The sequence below is a fragment of the Lytechinus pictus genome, chromosome 14 (genome assembly GCF_037042905.1).
Source record: "Lytechinus pictus isolate F3 Inbred chromosome 14, Lp3.0, whole genome shotgun sequence".
Classification (NCBI taxonomy): domain Eukaryota; kingdom Metazoa; phylum Echinodermata; class Echinoidea; order Temnopleuroida; family Toxopneustidae; genus Lytechinus; species Lytechinus pictus.
In genome coordinates this window covers 18872566-18895270 of record NC_087258.1, presented here as the reverse complement: position 1 = coordinate 18895270, position 22705 = coordinate 18872566, and the positions used below count along the sequence as shown (strand labels likewise).

Sequence of the window (22705 nt, the reverse complement as noted above, 5' to 3'; positions counted from 1 at the left end):
ATCGCTTCCCGAAGAACGGTTGTGTCCTCACTTACGCTAAAACCAGTTTAACAAGGCAAAGCGATCTTGAAAACTACATCGAAAGGTGGTTTTATGAACCGGTTTGGAAGATCGCTGCCAAGATCGCTTCAATTGTGTTCGTTACACGTTAAACTAGTTTCCACTAAACTGGTTTCCAGTAAGCTAGTTTTAGGAAGGTAGTGAGAATGGTGTCTTTTACAAAGATTCAAGTGTGACTTAGAATTACATGGTATTGCATACGTTATAAAAGGCATCACCACATTGGTCATATTGTGCTAGGCGATGCATGCGTAGCGTATTAATAAGATTGCATGTTACGTGTCATGTGTGCGTTGACATTTAACAGGGGTGTGAGAGTTCAGAATTGTATCTGATTTCAGATTTTTTTCGTTTTGATTTTCAGCTTAATTTTAGCTTATTTTTGGCTTTCCTCAATACAAAAAGTATGGGAGCTCTTTCTATTTCAGACTTTCTACAAGTTTCAGCTTTTTTCAGATCTTTTTATTTGTGACCACTCACACCCCTGATTTAAGCATGACTCTAAGTTAACACTTTTTATGAAACACCCCTTGGTTTAAATTGGCACAGAAATTGGGACACAGTGAATCTATTATCCCAGGGGGCCGTTTCATAAAGCAGTTCGTAAGTTAAGAGCGACTTTAAGAACGACTGGTGATCCTTACGTGCTAAACCATCGCCAATGAATCTACCATTTACCGCAAGAAATGATCACCAGTCATTCTTAAAGTCGCTCTTAACTTACGAACAGCTTTATGAAACGCCCACAAGGCCTATTTCATTAAGTCTTGATATATATGCCTCTCATCAAACAATTAGAACTAGGAATTTACGTTTAAGATTTGTCAGTCGTTCTTTACAAATTTCTGTCTCTTATGCCTGTAATATTTCACCACGGTTTAAAAGGCTTTCTTTCGAAATTATGGCTCCCTGCGACTACTTGTATCGGGCTTTATGTCATAAATGAAAATTGCTTTTTCATGTAGCGTCCCAGCACCTGTAGATGAAGTTGACGGCTTCCAGGTAGACAGTGCCAGCCGGGTTTTTAATCTCAAGTCCAAGCAACCACCGACCCAAACATCACCACCAGCAAGCTTGCAACAGCCACAGAGTCTAGACCAACAGCAACAGCCGCAGCAGCAACCACGGAGTCGACTGAAGTTGTCCATGGGACAAGGGAAGCCACGTAGTCTCAATCAATTAAGAGAGAACTTACTGCCTAGGTCACCAAGGTCACCTCCTATCTCTCAGCAGCCTCCGCAATTCCCAAGAGGTAGGTAGTGGGGTTTATTTCCAATTTGTCTGATGCCAATTCGTCCAACTGCCAACTCGTCTACTATCATTTGTTCTACCATCAGTTCGTCCACTATCCACATGATCTAATTGCCATTTCGCGTCCACTCACCATTTCGTCTAATAACCAGTTGATCCAAAATCTATTTAGTCTATATACCATTTGGTCTAATTGGACTAAGCGTTATTTGTGCAAAATGAATGAAAATGAAATGGATATTAGACCAACTGGTCATGAGACAAAATGGTCGTAGACGAAATGGTGATTAGACAAAGTGATGATTAGATGGAGTGATGATTGGACCAAATGGTTGTTAGACGAAATGTTGATGGATGGAATGGCATTAGACTATTAAATGAAGGTAGACCATGTGGTGAGTGGACGAGTTGGGAGTAGACAAATTGGCAACTTACTGGTAGGGGGTTGGTTGTACCCTCCTCCCCCCTCAAAAAGAAAGGATTAATAAATATATAATAATAATAATAAATTATTGAATAAATATAAAAACAATTAAATTAAAAAAATCAATAGATAATTATAAATATAATCGATAATAATAAAAATAAAAAATAGATAACAATGAAAAGTATGAATAAATATGTGAATAATTGAATGAATTAATAACTAAATGAATGAATAAAAGAATAATTAAATGAATGAAATCAATTATGAATTAATAAGTTAAAGAATGAATGAATGAATGAGTAAATAAATAAATAATTAAATGAATGAAATAATTAATAAATTAATAATTGAATGAATGAATGAGTGACTTGAATGGATCAATGACTGAATGAATGAATGAATAAATGAATGATGGAATCAATAGATCAATAAATGGATGAATGATTGAATGAATGAATGAATGATGGAATCAATAGATCAATAAATGGATGAATGATTGAATGAATGGATGGATGGATGGATAGATAGATGAATAAATGAATGACTGCATGAATGAATGAATAATTTATTAACTGAATGACTGATGGAATCGATGGATAGATGAATGAATGAATAAATACACAAAAAGAAAGCACACACACTCATGCCAACATTCTCCCTTTCAATGATGCTCTGTATTTCATATTGAGCTGCAAGATATGACGATTGGGGGATTGCAAGAAACTTGCGATCAATTGTAATTAACTACAAATTTGTGATTGATTACTGGGCCCCGTCTTATAAAGAGTTTCAATTGATCTGATCAATCACAACTATGGACAGCCAGCAACGTCAACATATATTGTGCATGTTTGTTTAAAATATTTTTCTAACTATGATGTATATTCATGCATTCATTGTTTTCTTGAAAATTCAGTGCTTCTCTTTGTCTACAAAGGACATCGTGCAAATTTCTTGTAGCAAAAAAATTATGGTATGGATGGATTTCCATAGAGTTAAGATTGATTGGATCAAAGGTCACTCTTTGTAAGACGGGGCCCTGATCTGCATCTTGAAACAGTCTGTGTATTCTGATTTGCTACAGTTCAAATTGATTTATCAGTTGTAAAATTGCAACAGAATATTTGCAAATGGCTGCAAATATTTTCTTGCAACACCACCTATGATACTGAAATATTGTTATTCTCTTTCATTCTCATATGTCAAGCATCACATCAAGAGTCAGATAAGACCATTATATTCAGCCATTGGAGTAACTCAATTGGAAATCCAACCCATGACCTCACGTTCATAAGGCAATGCTATACCATTGCCAAGTACATTGTATAAACCAAACTTCTATACTTTTCATATCTTTCCACTGTCAGCATTTGAAGGTGTACACCGGATCGATGTGAATGAGCTGGACCTCGGTGTTGAGATCGGCGGAGGTTCTTTCGCTCGGGTCTATAGAGGGCGCTGGAGGGGGACTACGGTCGCTATTAAGAAGATGAACATAGCTGGCAGCAAACGAGCGGAGATAGAAAAGGAGGTGGATATTCACAAGTGAGTAGCAAACAACTTCCGAGAATATTTCTGAAATTAGCAAGCATACCGACAATGATGAAAAAAATTACTGTTTGATTCAGGAATCATGGGTAGAAAAGACATTTTTACCCTTTTCATTTCACCTCCTTTAAAGATAAATGCCAATTGAGGTAATGATCTCAAAATGGGTTTGAACAGAATCCAACAGAATGGCCACCCAAGTGTTTGTATGTATAAATAACAAATATGTGCCAAGTGACTCTTGGAAAAAAAATGTGTAATTGCTGAGAAATTAGCAAAATAATCACAGAATTCCAAAAAATGTCGGGTATTTTTCCAAATAATATTAATACACTGTCCCACATATGCCTTTTTGTGTCAGTGATCATCAGAATGATTGGTTCCTGACTGCGAGGTTTATTATTGACAGTATGTATGCAACTGTACGAATGTGTAACATTCAGCCTCCCATTTGATTGCATACAACAAGCTAAGTAGGCATCGTACAATATTCTTTTTCGATCGTATCATACACAGACAAGCCATGCATCCAAACATTGTGCAGTTGATGGCTCTGGGTTACAGTGATGTCTCCGCGTACCTTGTCATGACGTTCATCCACGGCTCAACGCTTCATCAGTATATCTTCCCAGGAGAAAAAACAAAGGTAAAGCCCCCTTTAAAAGAGTGTAGTCAGAAGATTAGTTAAATGAGGGTGGAAGGGGTAGTTGCAGGTTGTTGTAATTTTAGGGGGTTGGGGTGAAGAAAATTTATGCCTTTTTGTCAAATTTGGTTGACAAATAGGATTCTCTTTGCCAAAACGGAATTACGGCCCAAAAGAGGAAAGAAAAGGGCTTTTATTTTTCTTAAGAGGGGAAGGGATGGAGACTAAGGGGCATTTGTGACAATGGTGGTGATGATTATGATGGTGATGATGATGGTGATAATGAGGATGATGATGATGGTGATGATGATGATGGTGATGATGATGATGATGGTGGTGATGATGATGGTGATGATGATGGTGATGATGGTGATGATGATGATGAGGATGATGACAATGATGGTGATGATGATGATTATGATGGTGATGATGATGGTGATGATGGTGATGATTATGATGATGGTGATGATGGTGATGATGATGATGATGATGATGATGATGATGGTGATGATGGTGATGAGGGTGATGATGGTGATGATGATGATGATGATGATGATGATGATGATGGTGATGATGGTGATGATGGTGATGATGATGATGAGGATGATGATGATGGTGATGATGATGATGATGGTGACGACAATCATGATGATGGTGATGATGATGATGGTGATGATGATGATGATGATGATGATGGTGATGGTGATGGTGATGATGATGATGATGATGATGATGATGATGATGATGGTGATGATGGTGATGATGGTGATGAGGACGATGATGATGGTGATGATGATTATGATGGTGATGATGATGGTGATGATGATGAGGATGATGGTGATGATGATGATGGTGATGATGAGGATGAGGATGAGGATGAGGATGATGATGGTGATGATGATGATTATGATGGTGACGACAATCATGATGATTATATTTATAATGATTACGGATATTAGTGATTTTGATATTGATTTATGTACAATAAATACAGTAAAAGAAAAAGTAGATAAAGAACAATGATGATGGTAGTTGAGCCCATGTTATAGATCATCATGTCTAATTTATGTCAGTCTGCAAAACTCACATATTTTTGTTTTATCATCCTCTATGAACTTTAAGAGCTCCACGCTGACGGTCCCACAGAAGAACGAGATATCAAAGGCTGTATTAAGCGCTCTGACGTTCATGCACGCCAGTGGTCTTCTTCATCTTGACATCAAACCAACCAACATCTTGGTAAAACTTTTCTTCTTATCACATCATTAAAGGCCACCGCACACCTTACGACTGTTCGCGATCCGATTTTGGAACAAATGCTCATTTTCTGAAAATGTGAATGGAACATATCATTTTATTTGAGGTTAAAATTAATTGAAAGAATACTAATATAACCATTTTGAAAGATTGCAAGCCTTTATTTTGGAGTAAAGGCCAAATTAGTTTCAAATCGTAGCCAATTGTACGACTGCTAAAACGTCATTATGACTAGATATTGAATTCGCTTTTATTCTAAGAAGGATGATAGCATAGTCACAGATTTGAACATAGGTATTCGTACGATGATTTCGAATATTACACAGTAAGATATACCAAGTCTCAATAATAGCATCAAATTCTACAACATATTTTCTGAAATCAGGTCGCAGACAAATCGTAAGGTGTGCGGTCGCCTTAACTGTCTTGCTGAAGATCGCTAGCAGAAAGGCATGCATTAGGCCAACAATATGCGACGCATAATTCATAGTGCGCTGGAGAGTTTACGCCCTTCTGCAAGGTACACAGGGATTGGGGGGAGGGGGATGGGGAAGGAAGAGGGAAGGGGAAGCCTCTCACCTCCCTACCAGTTTAGGTTAATATAAAGTGATTTTGGCCTGTATGATGAATCTCAAAAATTACTATCATTAGCTAGAATAGGGCTTTTTTAAGGAATTTGAAAAGGTCCATCACTGAAATATATTTTCCTCCCTGCAGATTGAGAAGGGGACGTTGAAGACCTACCTCTGTGACCTGGGTCTATCCTACATCAAACAAAGAGCTCACATGTCTCTCTCAAGTCACCTTAGTAAAGCAAGAGGAACGCCCATGTACATGGCTCCGGAGATGCATGCCGATCATTCGTGAGTAACATGAAATTCTCTTGTCCCCAATATCAAGTCTGATTGGTGTAGAGGTTCTGACTCTTGCATTTTCGATCAGAGGGTGCCTGTCGTGAATATTAATTCCTTGAAACGCTTGTTGCCTCGATGTTGGCCGGCTGTGTGTGATAATGACAATTAGTGCCTTGGCACTCTGCAGAATGAATATGAGTGCTATATTAGTTGCAGATAATCAGTTGGTGATATATGTGTAAGCTTTGTATAATTGACAGTTTTGCCTTTTATGATAAACTTTTAGTGGGAGGGACCTTTCTGTGCAAAGAATGTCGATTGAGTCTTCATTGGATATGTATTAAATTGATAGCACTGTCGAAAGGTTTTTCAAATGTGTTTTTTTTTTAAAGTGAAAAAGAATATAAGGAGCAACCCAATGAGCATAGCTAAAGACACATACCCCTGAGGTCAGCCAAAAATTTGAGGGATCAAGACCTTTACCACAGCAGTTCGGATTAGTGCATGGTGGGAAATTTATGGAGATGAGATTGAATCTGATGACCACCTTATGATATTGAAAATTGTGTATCTATGCTTTGTTGTTGTTTACAGTAATGTTTTGATAATTATCACCATGACTACTACCATCATCATCTGCAGTAATATGGACCGTTTATATATTATAGTGCAACTACTATATTAATATACTCTACTGCGCTTAACAATTGGTATCATAATTATTATTACCCCGGCTGTAGCCGAGCCGCCATACAGGCACTTAAGCATTCGAGGAATTTCTTCCTACCCAGTACCCTTTCACCTCACCAGGGTTAAGTGTAGCACAATGAGGGTAAATTTCTTGCTGAAGGAAAACACCATGGTAATATGGAATCGAACCCACGTCTCTCAGATTGAAAGACGAGAGTCGTAACCACTAGACCACGACGCCCCCATAATAGCAATAACAGCATCAAAAATCTTTTTTTTTTTCATTTTACTCCTCCCCCTCACCTTCATCAACATTTTCACCATCATCACCATCATTATCATCCTCCTCATCATCATCTTTCTTTCTCCCCTTCCTTCTTCTCCTCCACAATCTTCATCTTCATCAACATTATCATCAATTATAATCATCATCATCATTATCATCATCCATTATAATCATCATTATCATCATCATCATCAATTATAATCATCATCATTATCATTCAATTGTCATGCTTTCTAATATTTCACATACATTATTTCTCTCTTTAAATTATGTAGGTTGAAGGTGAGCAGTGCTCAGGATGTCTGGTCGGTAGCCTGCACCTTCATCGAACTTTACGGAGAGGTTCCGGTTTATCCCCCCACCATGACCATGTGGGGGTTAGTGAGACGTTTCTTTTCTGGACGAATCATTCCCGATTCCCTCGAGGAAGTCGGCATGCCGCAGAAAGCCATTATCAATCCGTGCTTCACCAATAAGACCAGCGCTAGGCCAATGACTAGTGAGCTGCTACGGAAATTCGAGGATCTTTGCGAAGAATCGTAACGACGGTAGACGACTCTGGTCGTGCAGAGCTTTAGAACTGAATACCACCAGATGATCCATTCATGGCTATTTGTGGCTATTTACGAACAATGTGATCGGTTCATGGCTATTTGTGGCTATTTACAAACAATGTGACCGGTTCATGGCTGTTTGTGGCTATGTATGGCTATTCATGGCCATTTATGTGATCCATTAATAGCCATTTGCGGCTATTTATGAAAAACGTGATCTATTCATGGCTATTTTGGGCTATTTCATGAACGTTGCCATCCATTCATGACTATTGATGAACAATGAAGTGGAATCAATGGGAAATATCATCAGGTCAAGAGTTAGAAAGCCGCTGCTCAAACCAGAGGAATCCTGCCAAGAATCCTGACGTCTTGAAACTCATGACTTTGATGCAGAGCTCTGAAGCTGAATGCAACATGGTATAATCATGGATCTCTGAGACAGACATAATAGGACAGTGTTTCATTGACATGATTTCTAGGGAAAAGCAAAATACTACTGAAATATGAAGACATCTGCAATGAATCGTGTCGATAGGAGACTGAATCTGCTGATGCAGAACACAAAAGCTGAATGCCATGTGGCAACGCATTCATGTGCTTCTGTGAAAGACCTGACAGGACAATGTTTCATTGACATGATTTGTAGGGAATAGCGAAGTACTACTGAAATATGAAGACTTGTGCGATGAATCATGTCGTCAGGAGACTGAATGTGCCGAGGCAGAACACAAAAGCTGAATGCCATGTGGCATCGCATTCATGTACTTCTGTGAAAGACCTGACAGGACAAGGACAATGCTTCATTGATATATACAATATCTGGGGAATATTGAGATGCTACTGAAATATTAAGACACAAAGAACCATGCCAACAGGAGACCAGCAGGGCCCCATCTTACAAAGAGTTATGATTGATCTAATCGTACACAACTATGGAAATCCAGCAACGTCAACATCTAAAATACATGTTTCTTCAAAATATTTTCTAGTTTTGAGGTATATTCATACATTAACTGTTTTCTTGACAATTCAGTATGCTTCTCTTTGTTTTCAAAGGACATTGTGAAAATTTCATAAAGAAAAAATTATGACACTGATGGATTTCCATAGAGTTATGATTGATTGGATCAATGGTAACTCTTTGTAAGATGGGGCCCAGTTTATCTGCTCCGATTCCAATTTTTCTGTCGCCATGTGCCTCTGAGTGATATCTGTGATCTATGAAAGAAGGAACCCCATAATTTCCTTTTGAAGATATCCATGACTGAAAGGAAAATAGATACTAGTGCTGGTGGATATTTGATTTCAGTGTTAGTCGTTTGTCGGCAGCAAAAAATCGCCTGTAACATGATATATTGCCAAGTCTTAAAATTCATTATATACATTCATTATGAGCTGCAATTCTGAGAGAAAAGGGGAATGAAAGTAACACCTTTATTAGTGCTTATCCATGAAAAACGGTCATTTGAGTAACGGTACCTACTTACGAACTTTTGAATTGGTTTAAAGCAATACAGAGCACCATTTGGGGTCAATGAATAGTGATTAAGTTTTCACAATCAACATTATTTTCGAGATATCGTGTTACTGCTATAAAATCATTATCAAATATTCAGTATTCTTACAATTTCGATAATATTGATATATAGCCCAGCACTAGCAGACACTTAGGCTCGTATTCTGAAGTCAGGTTTAAATTAAACCCGGGTTTAAAGTTGTAGCTAAACTATGGAGAGCCAATCGGGCACAAATCTATTCGTACATATTAAATTTATTAACTCTTATGACACCAAAATTACTGAGAACTGTCTCAAAATGATACCTGAAATATTTTCTTCATTATGAAAGCAAAGGGAATCAAAATAGTAAATACAAGAAATATGCAATATAACTAAGCAGAAGTTTTGAGTTTTTGGCTTCCCATAATTTTAGACCAGCCTTAGACTATGGTTCAAGTCAAACGCGACTTCAGAATACGGACCAGATTGTCTCACGGAAGGTGTATTTTTAGACCATCATGATAGATCCATGCATTGAAGATTTTGCAAATTTTATGAAAGCTACACTGGTATTTGATGGTTACCGATGATTTGAATTGGACAATTGAGAAAGTGGGATATATTCTGCAACCTGCCATATGTTTCATACCATAATTTCATAGTGTTCTTACATTTTTTATGTATATTTCATTATATGTAAATAGCTACTGTGGCATAATTATGAGGAATATATAACTGCTGCTCCATCAGCTTGAGATTGCTCATTATCAAGTGGGGGCATCGTGGTCTAGTGGTTAAGGCTCTCGTCTTTCAATCTGAAGGACGTGGGTTCGATTCCAAGCCATGACGTGTTTTCCTTCCGCAAGAAATTTACCCACATTGTGCTGCACTCGACCCAGGTGAGGTCAATGGGTACCGGCAGGAAGTAATTCCTCAGAAAGCTGTGCGCACTGGAATCGGTAGCCTAGCTTAGCCGGGGTGATATAGGAGCGCCTTGAGCACCTAGCAAGGTGGATACGTGTGCTATACAAATCCTATATTATTATCAAGATTCCAGCTCGATCCGCCCACGCGGGGTTAATCTTGAGACCGAAGAAACCCCATTCCCATCAGCCTGTGTTCTTGATTGAATGTGGAATGTGACCATGGGTTGCGGAGCATCGCAAATTTCGCTCCTTGTTTACAGGGCGCGCGATGGTAAGGTAATGTGAATAAATAAAAAATTATCATATGTTCTCCATTATTCAACTTGCAACTCAACAATTGATGTTAAAGACACAAAGAAAATGTTGTTAGCATAAAATTTTTAAAATATCGTAGTCAACCTGAAATATGTATATCAAAGCATGATAATTACTCGGAAACGCTGGTATTGTTTGATATCGTTTTCAAATATTTGCTCAGAATTTCACTATTTAAAATACTTTGGATAAGAATTATAATTCAAGTCATGCAGTGTTGTCTTTTCAAAGTATAGATCAATTTTTTTTACTACATGTATTTCAAAGTAACATTTTTTTTTCAAATTCATTTAGTATGTAAATCAAAATGATCCTAATGAATAAAAGAAGATATGGTGGAGTTATATCGTTTCCAAATAACACCTCAGTATTGACATTATTTTAACATTACTAATATTACTGTATGAGACGTTCGGATTTTTATTTGTAAGCTACAACTCATGTTCATAACATTTTCAGTTATCAGGAAGGAGATTTTATTATCTACAAATGTTACTCATAAAAAAAGGAAACAAGCTTCAACTCTTAAAGATGGAATATAAATGGCTCCCTGTGCAAAATGTGTTGAGTGTTATCCTGGAATATCTGCCTTTTTTAAACAATCTTGCCAATTTAAAGATCACAATAGAAAGTAATCAACAGCAGTTTAAGGTAAGAAAACTATTGTCAGACCACTATCTTGAACAAGAATTCGATAAGGAATCACCTAAGCATGTATCTGAATGTATGGTAACCTCATTGTTGTATAATGGTCAGTTAAAGGCATATATAATCAAAATCTTTTATAATCAGCAGAGGAAACAAGTCTGAACATTCACTGTGCTCTATTTTATTTTTTGTAATAGAATTTATACCTGAATATTATTCAGATTTAGCTGTCCAGAATATATGGCAGGTGGGCTCACATTATTTTCAACTTTATGGAACGAAGAAGCTTCACCAGTGCCATTTTCCATAATTTGCATCAGATTTTGGAAAGATTTATGTATATTTTAATCTTTTTAATTTGATAATTCCATTATAGCATATTATACATGTAGCATACATTTTACATCATAAGTCTGATGTTATTATATCGTGAAACAGAAGGTTTATTTTCATTTGGTCTAATGCCAATTCATCCTATTGCCATCTTGTCTTCTATGATTTGGCCTACCATCAGTTCATCCAATATCCACATGGTCAAACTGCCATTTCGTCCACTCATCATTTCGTCAAATAACCTGTTGGTCCAATAGCCATTTGGTCTAATATAGACTAAGGGTTAATTGGGAAAAAAATGACTGAAAATTAATCGAATGTTTGACCAACTGGTTATGAGACGAAATGGTCATAGACAAGTTAAATTGGTAATTAGCCGAAGTGATGATTGGACCAAATAGTTATGGGACCAAATGGTTGTTAGACGAAATGTTGATGAACGGAATGGCATAAGACTAAATGAAGGTAGACCATGTGGTGAGTGGACGAGTTGGCAGTAGATGAATTGGCAATTTACCATTCAAAATTACATGTATTTCATTTGTATTATGAATAGGATAAAGTGCAATCAAAGTGTAAAAAATATGAGCCCTGTTTCGTCAAACTTTGTTTGATGACAGGTAACAAGTTGTTGTGATAAGCTACCAAAATCCTGACATATCATTAGCTGAAAGCAAATTTGCAATAGAAATATCGTGTTTGTCATTGATAACAGGCCATTGTAAATGACTTTGTGTGATATATATAAAAGAAATATCCTTACAACCCATTATGTTAAAATGTAATAAAGTTCATAGAACCCTTTTCTGGACAAAGTACATATTATGTGGTTTGTCTCAATGCTTTTGGTGCAGGGTCAAAAATTAAACATATTTTGTAATGCTTTGAAGTGTTCAGTTTAACAATTTTAACAATAATTTACAACAATGACTTAACTATAATTTTATAAATAGGAAATGACAATAATAATAATAATTTAGAAAATACAATTTGTTAGTACATCAGTACAATTTGTTCAATTTGAACAAAAGTAGTTTTAGGAAAATAATCACTTAAATCCTTTAATTAGCAGTTCAATAGATATGTAAAAAAAATCATTGTTTCCCATGTATGAAGCAAATTTTTAACATATAAAGCCATTAACAATTTATATTTATATCTTAGTTTTGTTATTCTGTTACTCCTTTTTGCGAGGTATTTGGAGCAGTTGCATTTATATTCATGTTACCTTAATCATTATATAACTCATTGAATTTGATTTTTTTCTCTTTCTTGATATTACATTTGCATTTTACTTCAGATGTATAGGAAAATGGAAAATGATGTAAAGAAATATATCGTACCTTCACAAGGTTTACATTTGTTTTGTGTTTTGAGAAAACTCTGTAAATCAAATATATATATATACATTTTTATGATATGTTAGTTTGTAATCATGCAGCTGTGTACATTGTAAATGTCTGTATGTTTCGTAATCATTTGCCATTTTCGCCAAGAATACAATACTTGTCTAAATGCATTTCCGAATATATATTTGACAGATGCCGATCTATTATGAGTAAATCATGTATAATCATCATATTTGCAATATGGAATTATTTGTTCTTACTAGATTTGATTTCCATATTTCAATAACAAATACAAGAGAGTACGATCCCTTTTTGTCTCGCCTGAAACTTAAGTTAAGCAGAGACCTAGTAATCACTTTTCCTGTTGGTCTGTTATTTTTTTTTTGTCTGTTAAAAATGTTTAAGTTTTTGTTCAACTTGCTCTCATTTATTTAATTTTCCATCAATTATGTTCATACTTGGTACATGATCATTGGGTAATACCACATGTGACCTTATGAGAATGATGGGGTCATCTATGGGTCAAAAAGGGCAAATGATATGAGGTCATGTTCATCTTTTTTTGGAGATTTTGTTCAACTTGCCCTCATTTCTTTATTTCTGCATCAATTTTAATCATGCTCATCCTTTTATCAAGTTTTTGTGCAAGTTGTTCTCATTTCTTTATTTCTGCATAATTTTTATCACACTTGGTTCAAATTATCATTGGTTAATGCCATATGTGTTTTGTTGAGGACGGTGGGGTCAAAGGTCATCAAAGGGTCAAAAGGTCGAGTTTTTGTTCAAATTGCTCTCTTCTCTTTATTTAAGTATCAGTTATGTTAACACTTTGTACAAATTATACTTGGGTAATACCACATGTGAGTTCATGAAGATGATGGGTCAAAGGTCATCTAGGGGTCAGAAGGTCAAATGATATGAGGTCATGTCCAACCTTTTTTATACGCCCATGATACGAGACGTATTGTCTGTATTATCCATCCGTCCGTTAACTTTTCCTTGTAAATGCGATAACTTCAGTTTAACTTAACCTAGGCTCATATAATTTGGTGTGTATGATACTTGCATGGATCCCAGGAAGCCTATTGATTTTGAGGTCAAAAAGTCAAAGGTCAAGGTCACAGTGATATTTTTTTAATTTAACCTAGGCTCATATAATTTGGTGTGTATGATACTAGCATGGATCCCAGAAAGCCTATTGATTTTGAGGTCAAAGTTCAAGGTCACAGTGACGTTTTCATCTTACCCTTTTGAAGCCCTTGTGAACGCGATAACTTTAGTTTAACTTAATCTAGGCTCATATAATTTGATGTGTATGATACCAGCATGGATCCCAGGAAGCCTATTGATTTTGAGGTCAAAAGGTCATAGGTGAAGTCGCCACTTTCCACTTTTCCTGCTTGACCAATAACTCCATTTTCCGCATTACAGGCGGGCGTATTATGTGCTCGCCTTAGCGACATTCTTGTTCAAGTTTTTGTTCAACTTGCTCTCATTTCTTTATATATGCATCAATTGTGTTTATATTCCGTACAAAAGATCTTGGGCATTACCACAGGTGTGTTCTTTAGGACGGTAAGGTCAAAGGTCATCAAGGGGTCACAAGATCATATTTCACAGGCGCGGATCCAGGAGGGGGCAGAGCCGGCCCCGGACCCCCCTATTTCTTGGCAACCTGCATAAAAAAGAGTAGTCTTTAACTTGATAGAAACAATGAAAAACAGAAAGAAAAGTAAGAAAGAGGTATTATACCCATGTGTAATTTACAGCTTCGTAACGGCCGGCCCGACCCCGAAAGGAAACAAGAAAAAGGTGAGGGGAAGAATTGAAAAATAGACTTTATATTAAAAAATTTCGATCGCGCTCGCATTGTTTGTGTAATGAATCTCATTCAAGAGGATTAAATGGCACTTAATATATCCAGTTCTGAAATCAATTTGCACACAATATTTTAGCTCGCACATCAAGCTTTCATTATTTTGTTTGATTTACCCAAATTGTTAATATATATCAAAATTTTAAGCTCGCGCTACGCGCTCGCATTGTTTCATTTGTGAGATAGCTATCCTCTTTGGAAATTCTTACCAAAATTTCTTTAAATGCTCTTTATCATGTCAGTATATCAAGAATTTAAGCTCGTGCTTCGCGCTCGCATTTAATTGTAGTTTGAGACACACAGCTTGTTCTTTATTTAAATAAAAACGCACTTCGACTGTCCAACTTTCAGGTCGGAATATCAAAAATTTTGAGCTCGCGTTTCTCACTCTCATCATTCAATTGGTGATACTTGTATCCTCGTCATTAATCACTAAAAGCAGTCCTAGTTGAGTCACTTTTCACGTAACTATATTAAAATTTCGGCTCGCGCTTCGCGCTCGCATTGTTTAGTTTGATACTTATCTTTGTTCATGATTATAAAAACTGCTCAGAATCTTCAAGTCTAATCAAAGAATTTGAGTTCGCGCTCGCATTATGAGATACATTATCTTGTTTATAACAAAAAAAAATAAAACTTCAGTCTTTAGTTAGGACTACCCTTTAAAAAACAACAACAAAATCAGAATTAGAGCGGCCAATCGAGAAAAATGTTGATGAAAATATTTTTCGGCCCCCCTATTGGCGAAAGCTGGATCCGCCCCTGCTGCATATATTATTGATCACAAAATCAGGCGAGACTTGGTTTGTGAACCACCTTGTTTAACATTACATAACATTAAACAAACATTTCCCAACATAATTATTAACACACATGATATTATCAAAATTGTTATCTTTTTATAACTGTTGAAAGAATTATATGAACTGAAAATGTATACCTATAATATCGTCAGATGAAAGGCCGCGAAAGGAAAGGGAGAAAAACACAGACTACAAAAGAATAGGAATATAAGAAAGAAAATTGGATAGGAAACCCAAAATGAGAGAGGAATAATCACAATACTCATACAGGGGCGGATCCAGATTTCACCAATAGGAGGGGGGGGGCAATATTTTCCACCTAAATTTTCCATGTTCGGCCACTCAAAGTCATATTATTTTTTTTCTTTGAAGGGTAGTCCTTACAGTCACTTAGCTATATAAAACAACATAAATATATAATAATCCCATAGGCCCTACATTTTGTATTCAAATAGTGCAAGCGCTAAGCGCGAGATAAAATGTTTGGAAATTTCATGTACTAGTATTTTGTCCTGAAAATTAAACATTCTGGGCAATGTTTGTGAACCTGAACAAGATGCGTATGTAACTATATAATTACTGCGAGCAGAAATATTTGATATACGTTCTGTCCTGATCGAAACTCCCTGTTAAGGGTTGTTTGCAGTTAGCCATGAAGACGGTACATGTTTCAACAATGAAATTGTGCGAGCGCAAAGAGCGAGCTGAACATTTTTAACATTCCGACCTAAAAAGGGACATTCTAAGCACTTTTTGCAATCATGAACAGGATATATTAATTAAACATGTGTGCGCGTGTTTTAGACTTAGACCATAGAGATATATATCTCTATGACTTAGACCTAGAGTCTAGGCATTCTAAATTCATTTTTTTTAATCATGAAAATCAATAACGCGAAGCGCGCCGAGTTCAAAATATTTGATATTCCGATCTGAAAAGGGTCAATTTAAGCACTTATTCAAGCACTGTGTCGGAATTGTAAAGTGGATGTTGATAGTACCCATGGGCGGAAATCTCTCCCCGAAGGTAGGGGGGACCAGGGGCGGAAATCTCTCCCCGAAGGTAGGGGGGACCAGGGGCGGATCCAGCTCCCGCCAATTTTTTCACCCATATTCTCCCCGATCGGCCGCTCAAAGTTGATTTTTGTTTGTTTTCTTTGAAAGGGTTGTCCCAGTGGCGTAATGAGCCAAAAATTTTGAGGGGGCTTGATACGGCGTATCACGTAAAATTAATAAGAAGTTGCGAGCGAAGCGAGCGAGCAAAAATTTCAAAGATGTTCATTACAAAAATCAAAGTTTGTGATAGATTTTGACATGACATTTGGAAAATAATCTGCTTTATATTTCACCCTTATCCCTTTCCTTTTCTCTTTTTGTTTCTTGGTCGTGAAAAATTGGGGGTGGGGGCAAAACGCCGATGTCCTAACAGTCATTTCTAAAAAAAAAAACATTAAAAGGTGTAGTAATCTCATAAGCCATATTTAAATAGTGCGAGCGCGAAGCGCGAGCTGAATTTTTTTTTCGAATTTCATGTATTTTGTCCTGAAAATTGAATATTCTGGGCAATGTGTGTGAACAAGATGCGTATGTAGCTAAATAATTACTGCGAGCGGTTCTGGCTTGATGTGTAAGGGACCTGATAAGGACGTTTTACAGTTAGCCATTAAGACGATACATATTTCAACTTTTAAATAATGCGAGCGCGAAGCGCGAGCTGAAAATTCTTTGACATTCCGACCTAAAAAGTTGACATTCTAAGCACTTTTTGTAATCATATAGGTATAAAACTAAACAATTAATGCGAGCGCGAAGCGCGAGTGAAAAAATTGAGATTTCAGACCTAATAATGGAATAATGGGACACTCTATTCATGTTTTGTAAATCATGAAAAAAGATGGGAAATTTTGTCTTTTCCTACATTAATAAAGCGAGCGCACAGCGCAAAAAGCTGCAAATGATATTCACACAAAAAAATGACATTTTACAGAGCAATTTGTAAATCAAACAAAATAATAAAAGCTCGATGTTCGAGCTAAAATATATGCATTGTATATTTCAAAACTTGATATTTTAAGCTACATATCAGCCTATTAAACACGATATGTATTTCGTCGAACAGGCTATTTAATATAGTGACATGAAATATATTTTCAAATCATTTTCCAAGTCATCCCTTGACCTTATTTTATTCACTCGTCTCCCTCCTCTTATTTTTTCTTTTCATTTTTCCTCCATTTTCCCCTTCTTTTTTCTTTCTTTCCCCCTTTTTTTTAATTTTTTCTCCTCCAAAATACATGTATAATTTCGATTTTTATTGATGTATTTCTTTCCATCATAAAAGACCAAAAATAGTAGGGGGGACAATTGATATTCTGTCCCCCTTACTATTTTGGGTAGGGGGACGCGACCCCCCTGTCCCCCTGGGATTTCCGCCAATGATAGTACCTAATAAATGTTGCGAACGCAAAGCGCGAGCTGATATTTTGCTATTATTTTGACCTACGACCGGGACATTGTAAGGACATTTTGTCATCATATGAAAATTGACGACTATCTTCCTATTCTTCGTCCTTAGGGCTACATAATAGTAGTCGATATTCCTTTCTGAAAAAGTGACAATTTAAATTCATGAAAATGTTATCTTATTTATTAATGTAATAAAACTAATGAGAGCGCGAAATTGTTTTATATTAAGGCCTGGGAAACTGATAATTTTAAACACTTTTGTAATTATGAATAGGATGCATGGGTTAATATATATTTTAAACAATGCAAGCGCAAATCGCGATCGGAAATTTTTGATAAGGTGTGGTGAAAAGGGGATTTTAAGTAGTTGTTTTTATAAAAAAGAGGTATGCATAATACCTTGGTCACATTTGTTCTACGGCGGCCGTTTTAACATTTTGTTTGTACCAGCTACATATCGGTGGTTTGAATAAAAATGAATAAAACGACTGTTTTCGACTCGCCGTACGGCCGCCGTAGAGCAAATGTGACCAAGGTATTACTGACCAAAAAAAAATGTTAGCGCGTAGCGTTAGCTGATATGTTTTGACAGTCAAACCTAAAAATTGATATTTTGATAGCTTTATGGAATACACGAAAAGAATATGTACTTACAAATCAAATAATGCGAGCGCGCAGCGCGTTGTAAATGTTGATACTTAAACAATAAACCGGACATTTGAATTTGTAAATGAAACAAAATAATGAAAGCTCGATGCCCTAGCTGAAATAAGTTTTGAATATTGACTTCAAAACTTGACATTTTAGGCTCCATATCGGCCTATTTATTGAGCAAGATATATACATGTATTTGCTAGCGCGACGCGCGAGCGACAATTTTATATAATGGCATGAAAGATTAAAAAAAAATATTTTCCAAGTCTCACCTTATTTTATTCTTTCTCCTCCTTTTTTTGCTTCGCCAATAGGGGGGCCCGAACCCCTCGCCCCCTGGTTCCGCCTAAGGATGGGGAGCAAGTCAGCTAGATGACCTAAAAGATAGCGCCATTTTTTTCTCTCAATAAAACAGGGATGTAAACGATCCAAACGTCTGATTTGTTTACGTTTTTTCTATAAGTAATATTTTTTCTTTCCATTCCCCCAGTGTTCCTTTTAAATATATCAAGTTGCCCAGACTAATACTCTATTGAATTGAATCTATTAATCCATATCATTATCAATGAATTAACAACATAACAAGTCTTGACGTAAGAATGCTACACAGCTGTTGCAAGGTACTGTGATGGGTCAAAAAGTATTTGTTATAATCATGCCAACAACAATGTAAGTTTCACTGATCAGAGGAGCATTTCACGAAACAAATAAAATCAGTGATTGTTACAAGCTACTAAAATCCATGCACCCCATTGGCTCAGAGCCAATTTGCTATTAAAAACCATTGACTATTTGTTTTATGAAATACACCCCCTCCCATAATGACCAGTGAAAATACAGGTGACAAGAATATTTCGACCTCAAACATGTCTTTTGGTAGTGTTGTCTTTTCAAATGACCGTTTTACTCAATTCGAATTTAATTATTTATCCGACTGAACAAAAAAGTGCATAGACGACGCCCTGGGACGACGCCACGTTGGTAGGGGGCTGAAGGGGGAAGGAAATAACCCCATAAATATTTATCAATTGTTTAGCAGAATACAAAGGGGGAATATATTGAAAAGCCTGCGACAAAATTAATGTATTCTTCATAAAGGCTACTTTCCGAAATTGTATATAAAGATACTAAAATATAATATCAATATAATATATTGATGAAACAACGTTCTGTCCAGGGTCAATGCTTACGCTCTCTCTTCCTAATGGAGTGGTGGGGGGGATCCGGCCCTCAAAAAAGAAGGAAATTATATAATTCTTGAATATCCGTGATGTCTCCTTTCTGGAAGATAATTAGTTTTTTTCGTGCCCCTCCCCCATTTATGAAATGCAGTACTAGCCCATGGCGTCTAGTGACAGCTTGACTGGCTGGATTAATCATGGATTAACGTTCTATGGGATAGCATACCACGATTAATTGTTGCTACGTCGGAATAAACACCTTTTGTACTGCACCGCCGACTTTCAAGACCGCATGATTTGAATACGAAGATTTGTATTCATCCGCGCTGTAATCACAGCTCATTATCAGCTCAATCGTTCTAGTTGTTTGGATGAGGGCTACAATTCCACCTTTATCAGTTTCATCCTACAAGTTTAGACAATTAATGTCATCTGAAAGGCAAACAAAGAGGTTAGTTTATTATTTGAATCTTTTATTTTTATGAAATATTATTAGGCATGAAGTGAATTTATATATTTTTTTGGTTACTTGACACAACCAAATTTTGTTAATATAAAGGACACATAAGCATGTCGAGGCAATGGTCAAATGCATTTTACATTTCCATTGAATCGTGAAGATAGATAATGAATTTTATTTCTCGAAGGGTGAATTTAAAATACAATGATTAATTTACCTTTACATTGAATTAAGAAAGACGGTGAAACTTATTTCTTGAACACTGAATTCAAAGTAAAATAATTGTGCGATACAGTAAGACTTTTAATCCAAGTTTAACCAGAAGACATTATTGACCGGATCAGAAAGGGGGCAAGAGTTCCATATGTCCACTCCGATAAATTGGGAAAAAATAGGGAACACGTTTTACAATCACATCTGATAAGACACAAGATTTAAAATATCTGCACCTAAAAAATATGTTCAAATCTCAGATGGCGTTAAAATGAAAGACTGCCATCCTGACTAATCATTTTTTAATTTTTTTTTAAAGGATCATTTCCTTCAAGTTGATAATAATAATAATAACAATAGAGAGTATTTCTAAAGCGCCAAATCCACATTGATTATACCATTTTTATGACCTTTTCAGAATTTGAGGCAGTCTGGGCAATATCGTGAATTCGACATACTTTCCCCAAAGTGGTACAACCTTGAAATGATATTAAATGGATAATAAAAACATGTAATGATTTGTAACCATCTTACAAAAGTCAACAATTGTGCTTGAGGTTACAGCAAAATTCAGAAAGCAAGAGATATTTTTGTTTTGGGGATTATTTAAGTTCTCAAAATTGAGAGAACGATTAAAAAAAAAATTATCCGTGAAAATCCAATAGTTTGTAATGCCTGTTTTTATACTTAAGTAAAACGTGCGGTTCTTGACTTAACATTTTCATCTGTTCAGTGGCGGCACCAGGATTTTATTTCAAGTTGGGGGCAGTGAAGGACAAAGGAAAATGTTTAGGGGCAAGGGAGGATGGATTAACTCTACATCTTTTTTAATTATCAAAAATTTCGGAGGGGGCAATTACCTCATGCACCCCCTCGCCTTAATTGTTGCAGCCACTGCCCCTCCCCCTCTCTTCCGCATTCCTCGATCTCACGTGCCCGAATTCTAGATCGTAGTTAGCTGCCAGTAAATTTATGAGATAACAAGCGAGGTATTTCAATTTCGCGATCTACCAGAGAAATGTGTACCTTTCACGGATGCCAGCAAGCGCTAATTAAAAAAGAGGTAAATTTCACGACATAGATACCGTGTTTACATGTGATCGGCTTTTGGTTCAGATTCGGCTTTTGGTTTATCTTGCACCGCGTTTACACGCTGTTACAGCTCGCGGTGCAGAATCGGCTCGCGTGGCAAAAACCTGAAATGATACTCGCACCAACAATATACGTCATAATAAAGACAACGCTGGATCCGTGCGCTTTGAAGTACGTCATGGTTTCTGTTTACACGTAGTAAAAAAGCCGATTCTGCATCGGCTCGCGGTTCTGAACCGCGAGCCGATGCAGCGTGTAGACACGGTTTTACGGATAAAGTGTGTTCGGCACGTGCGGACTGTCATCACTTCACCCAGCCATGCCACTAACAATTATTTTATTATATTTTAAACCCATAATTCCATCAACCCGACTCTTCCAATCTCTTCATGGGGATACTCCAGGCTGAAAAAAGGTTTATTGAACATAATAAAATCATCATACACACAAAAAAAAAAACACTAAAACTTTGATCGACATCAGATGATTGATGTTGAAGTTATATAAGGTTGCAGTGTTATTTTAAAATAATTTTAAGCATGTCTTCATAAATATACAATGAGCTAGCCTAGCTGATATCATCTCATTTATATATTTTTTATAATATGAAATCATATTTGTTTAACCTTTTCCAGGATTGGCTACTGCTTTAATCTAAAAGATCATCAGTGCCAAGGACCACGTAATAAATACATTTTGCGAAGGTTGAATGATTTCAGCCAACTGTCATATATTCAGATTAAACATATCTATTTGTAAATAAATAAAATAAAAGTTTAAGTTGAAAATATGACATTTTGACAACAAAAAGTTTGTATTGAAATAAAAGTTTAGCATTAATAGTTGAATGCAATCCGTCATGAATATGTATTATCAAAAAATGGGCTGATATTATATGCCCATTTCACATTTTACTGTATTCCATAATATTGTGACTTATTTCATAAATTTTGTGAGCAGGTCTAATCATTTATCAACCGTACTCAGCCACTCATCCACCTTAAATAGATTACGTTCTGCATATATTTCTAAGCAGACCTAAAGGGGTACTCCTGTGGAAAATAATCATATTTGAATAAACAAAGTAAAATTCTCTGAGCAAAATGCTTAAAATTTCATCAACATCTGAAAACAAATAAGTTAATTGATTATAAATATTGGCAATATTTTTGCGATACGTTTTATGAACTCGTCATGTATATTCATTAGGTGAGCTGATGTAATGTCCCCAGTTTCTCTTGTCTTATGTTATTACATGAAACCATAATTCACATTTTCATGTGTGTATGATATGTCTCCCTCATAGTCATAATGAAA

General features: G+C 36.2%; 1 protein-coding gene and 1 pseudogene across 2 annotated transcripts in view; one reads left to right on the top strand and one right to left on the bottom strand.

Moving 5' to 3' along the window:
- The window catches only part of LOC129276520 (E3 ubiquitin-protein ligase MIB2-like), a 33679-nt gene extending 24837 nt beyond the window's left edge, over window positions 1-8842 (top strand). Inside the window, exons 17-22 of one of the 2 annotated variants that reach the window (XM_064109377.1) lie at window positions 1026-1312; window positions 3106-3283; window positions 3803-3932; window positions 5052-5168; window positions 5904-6049; window positions 7292-8842. In XM_064109377.1, coding sequence (XP_063965447.1) covers window positions 1026-1312; window positions 3106-3283; window positions 3803-3932; window positions 5052-5168; window positions 5904-6049; window positions 7292-7559 — 1126 coding nt within the window. In that variant the 3' untranslated portion in view covers window positions 7560-8842. The remainder of the gene's footprint in view (window positions 1-1025; window positions 1313-3105; window positions 3284-3802; window positions 3933-5051; window positions 5169-5903; window positions 6050-7291) is intronic. The other variant, XM_064109378.1, reaches the window with a different exon arrangement.
- On the bottom strand, window positions 4186-4827 carry LOC135156701 (uncharacterized protein DDB_G0271670-like; annotated as a pseudogene).
- Window positions 8843-22705: the final 13863 nt, after the last annotated feature.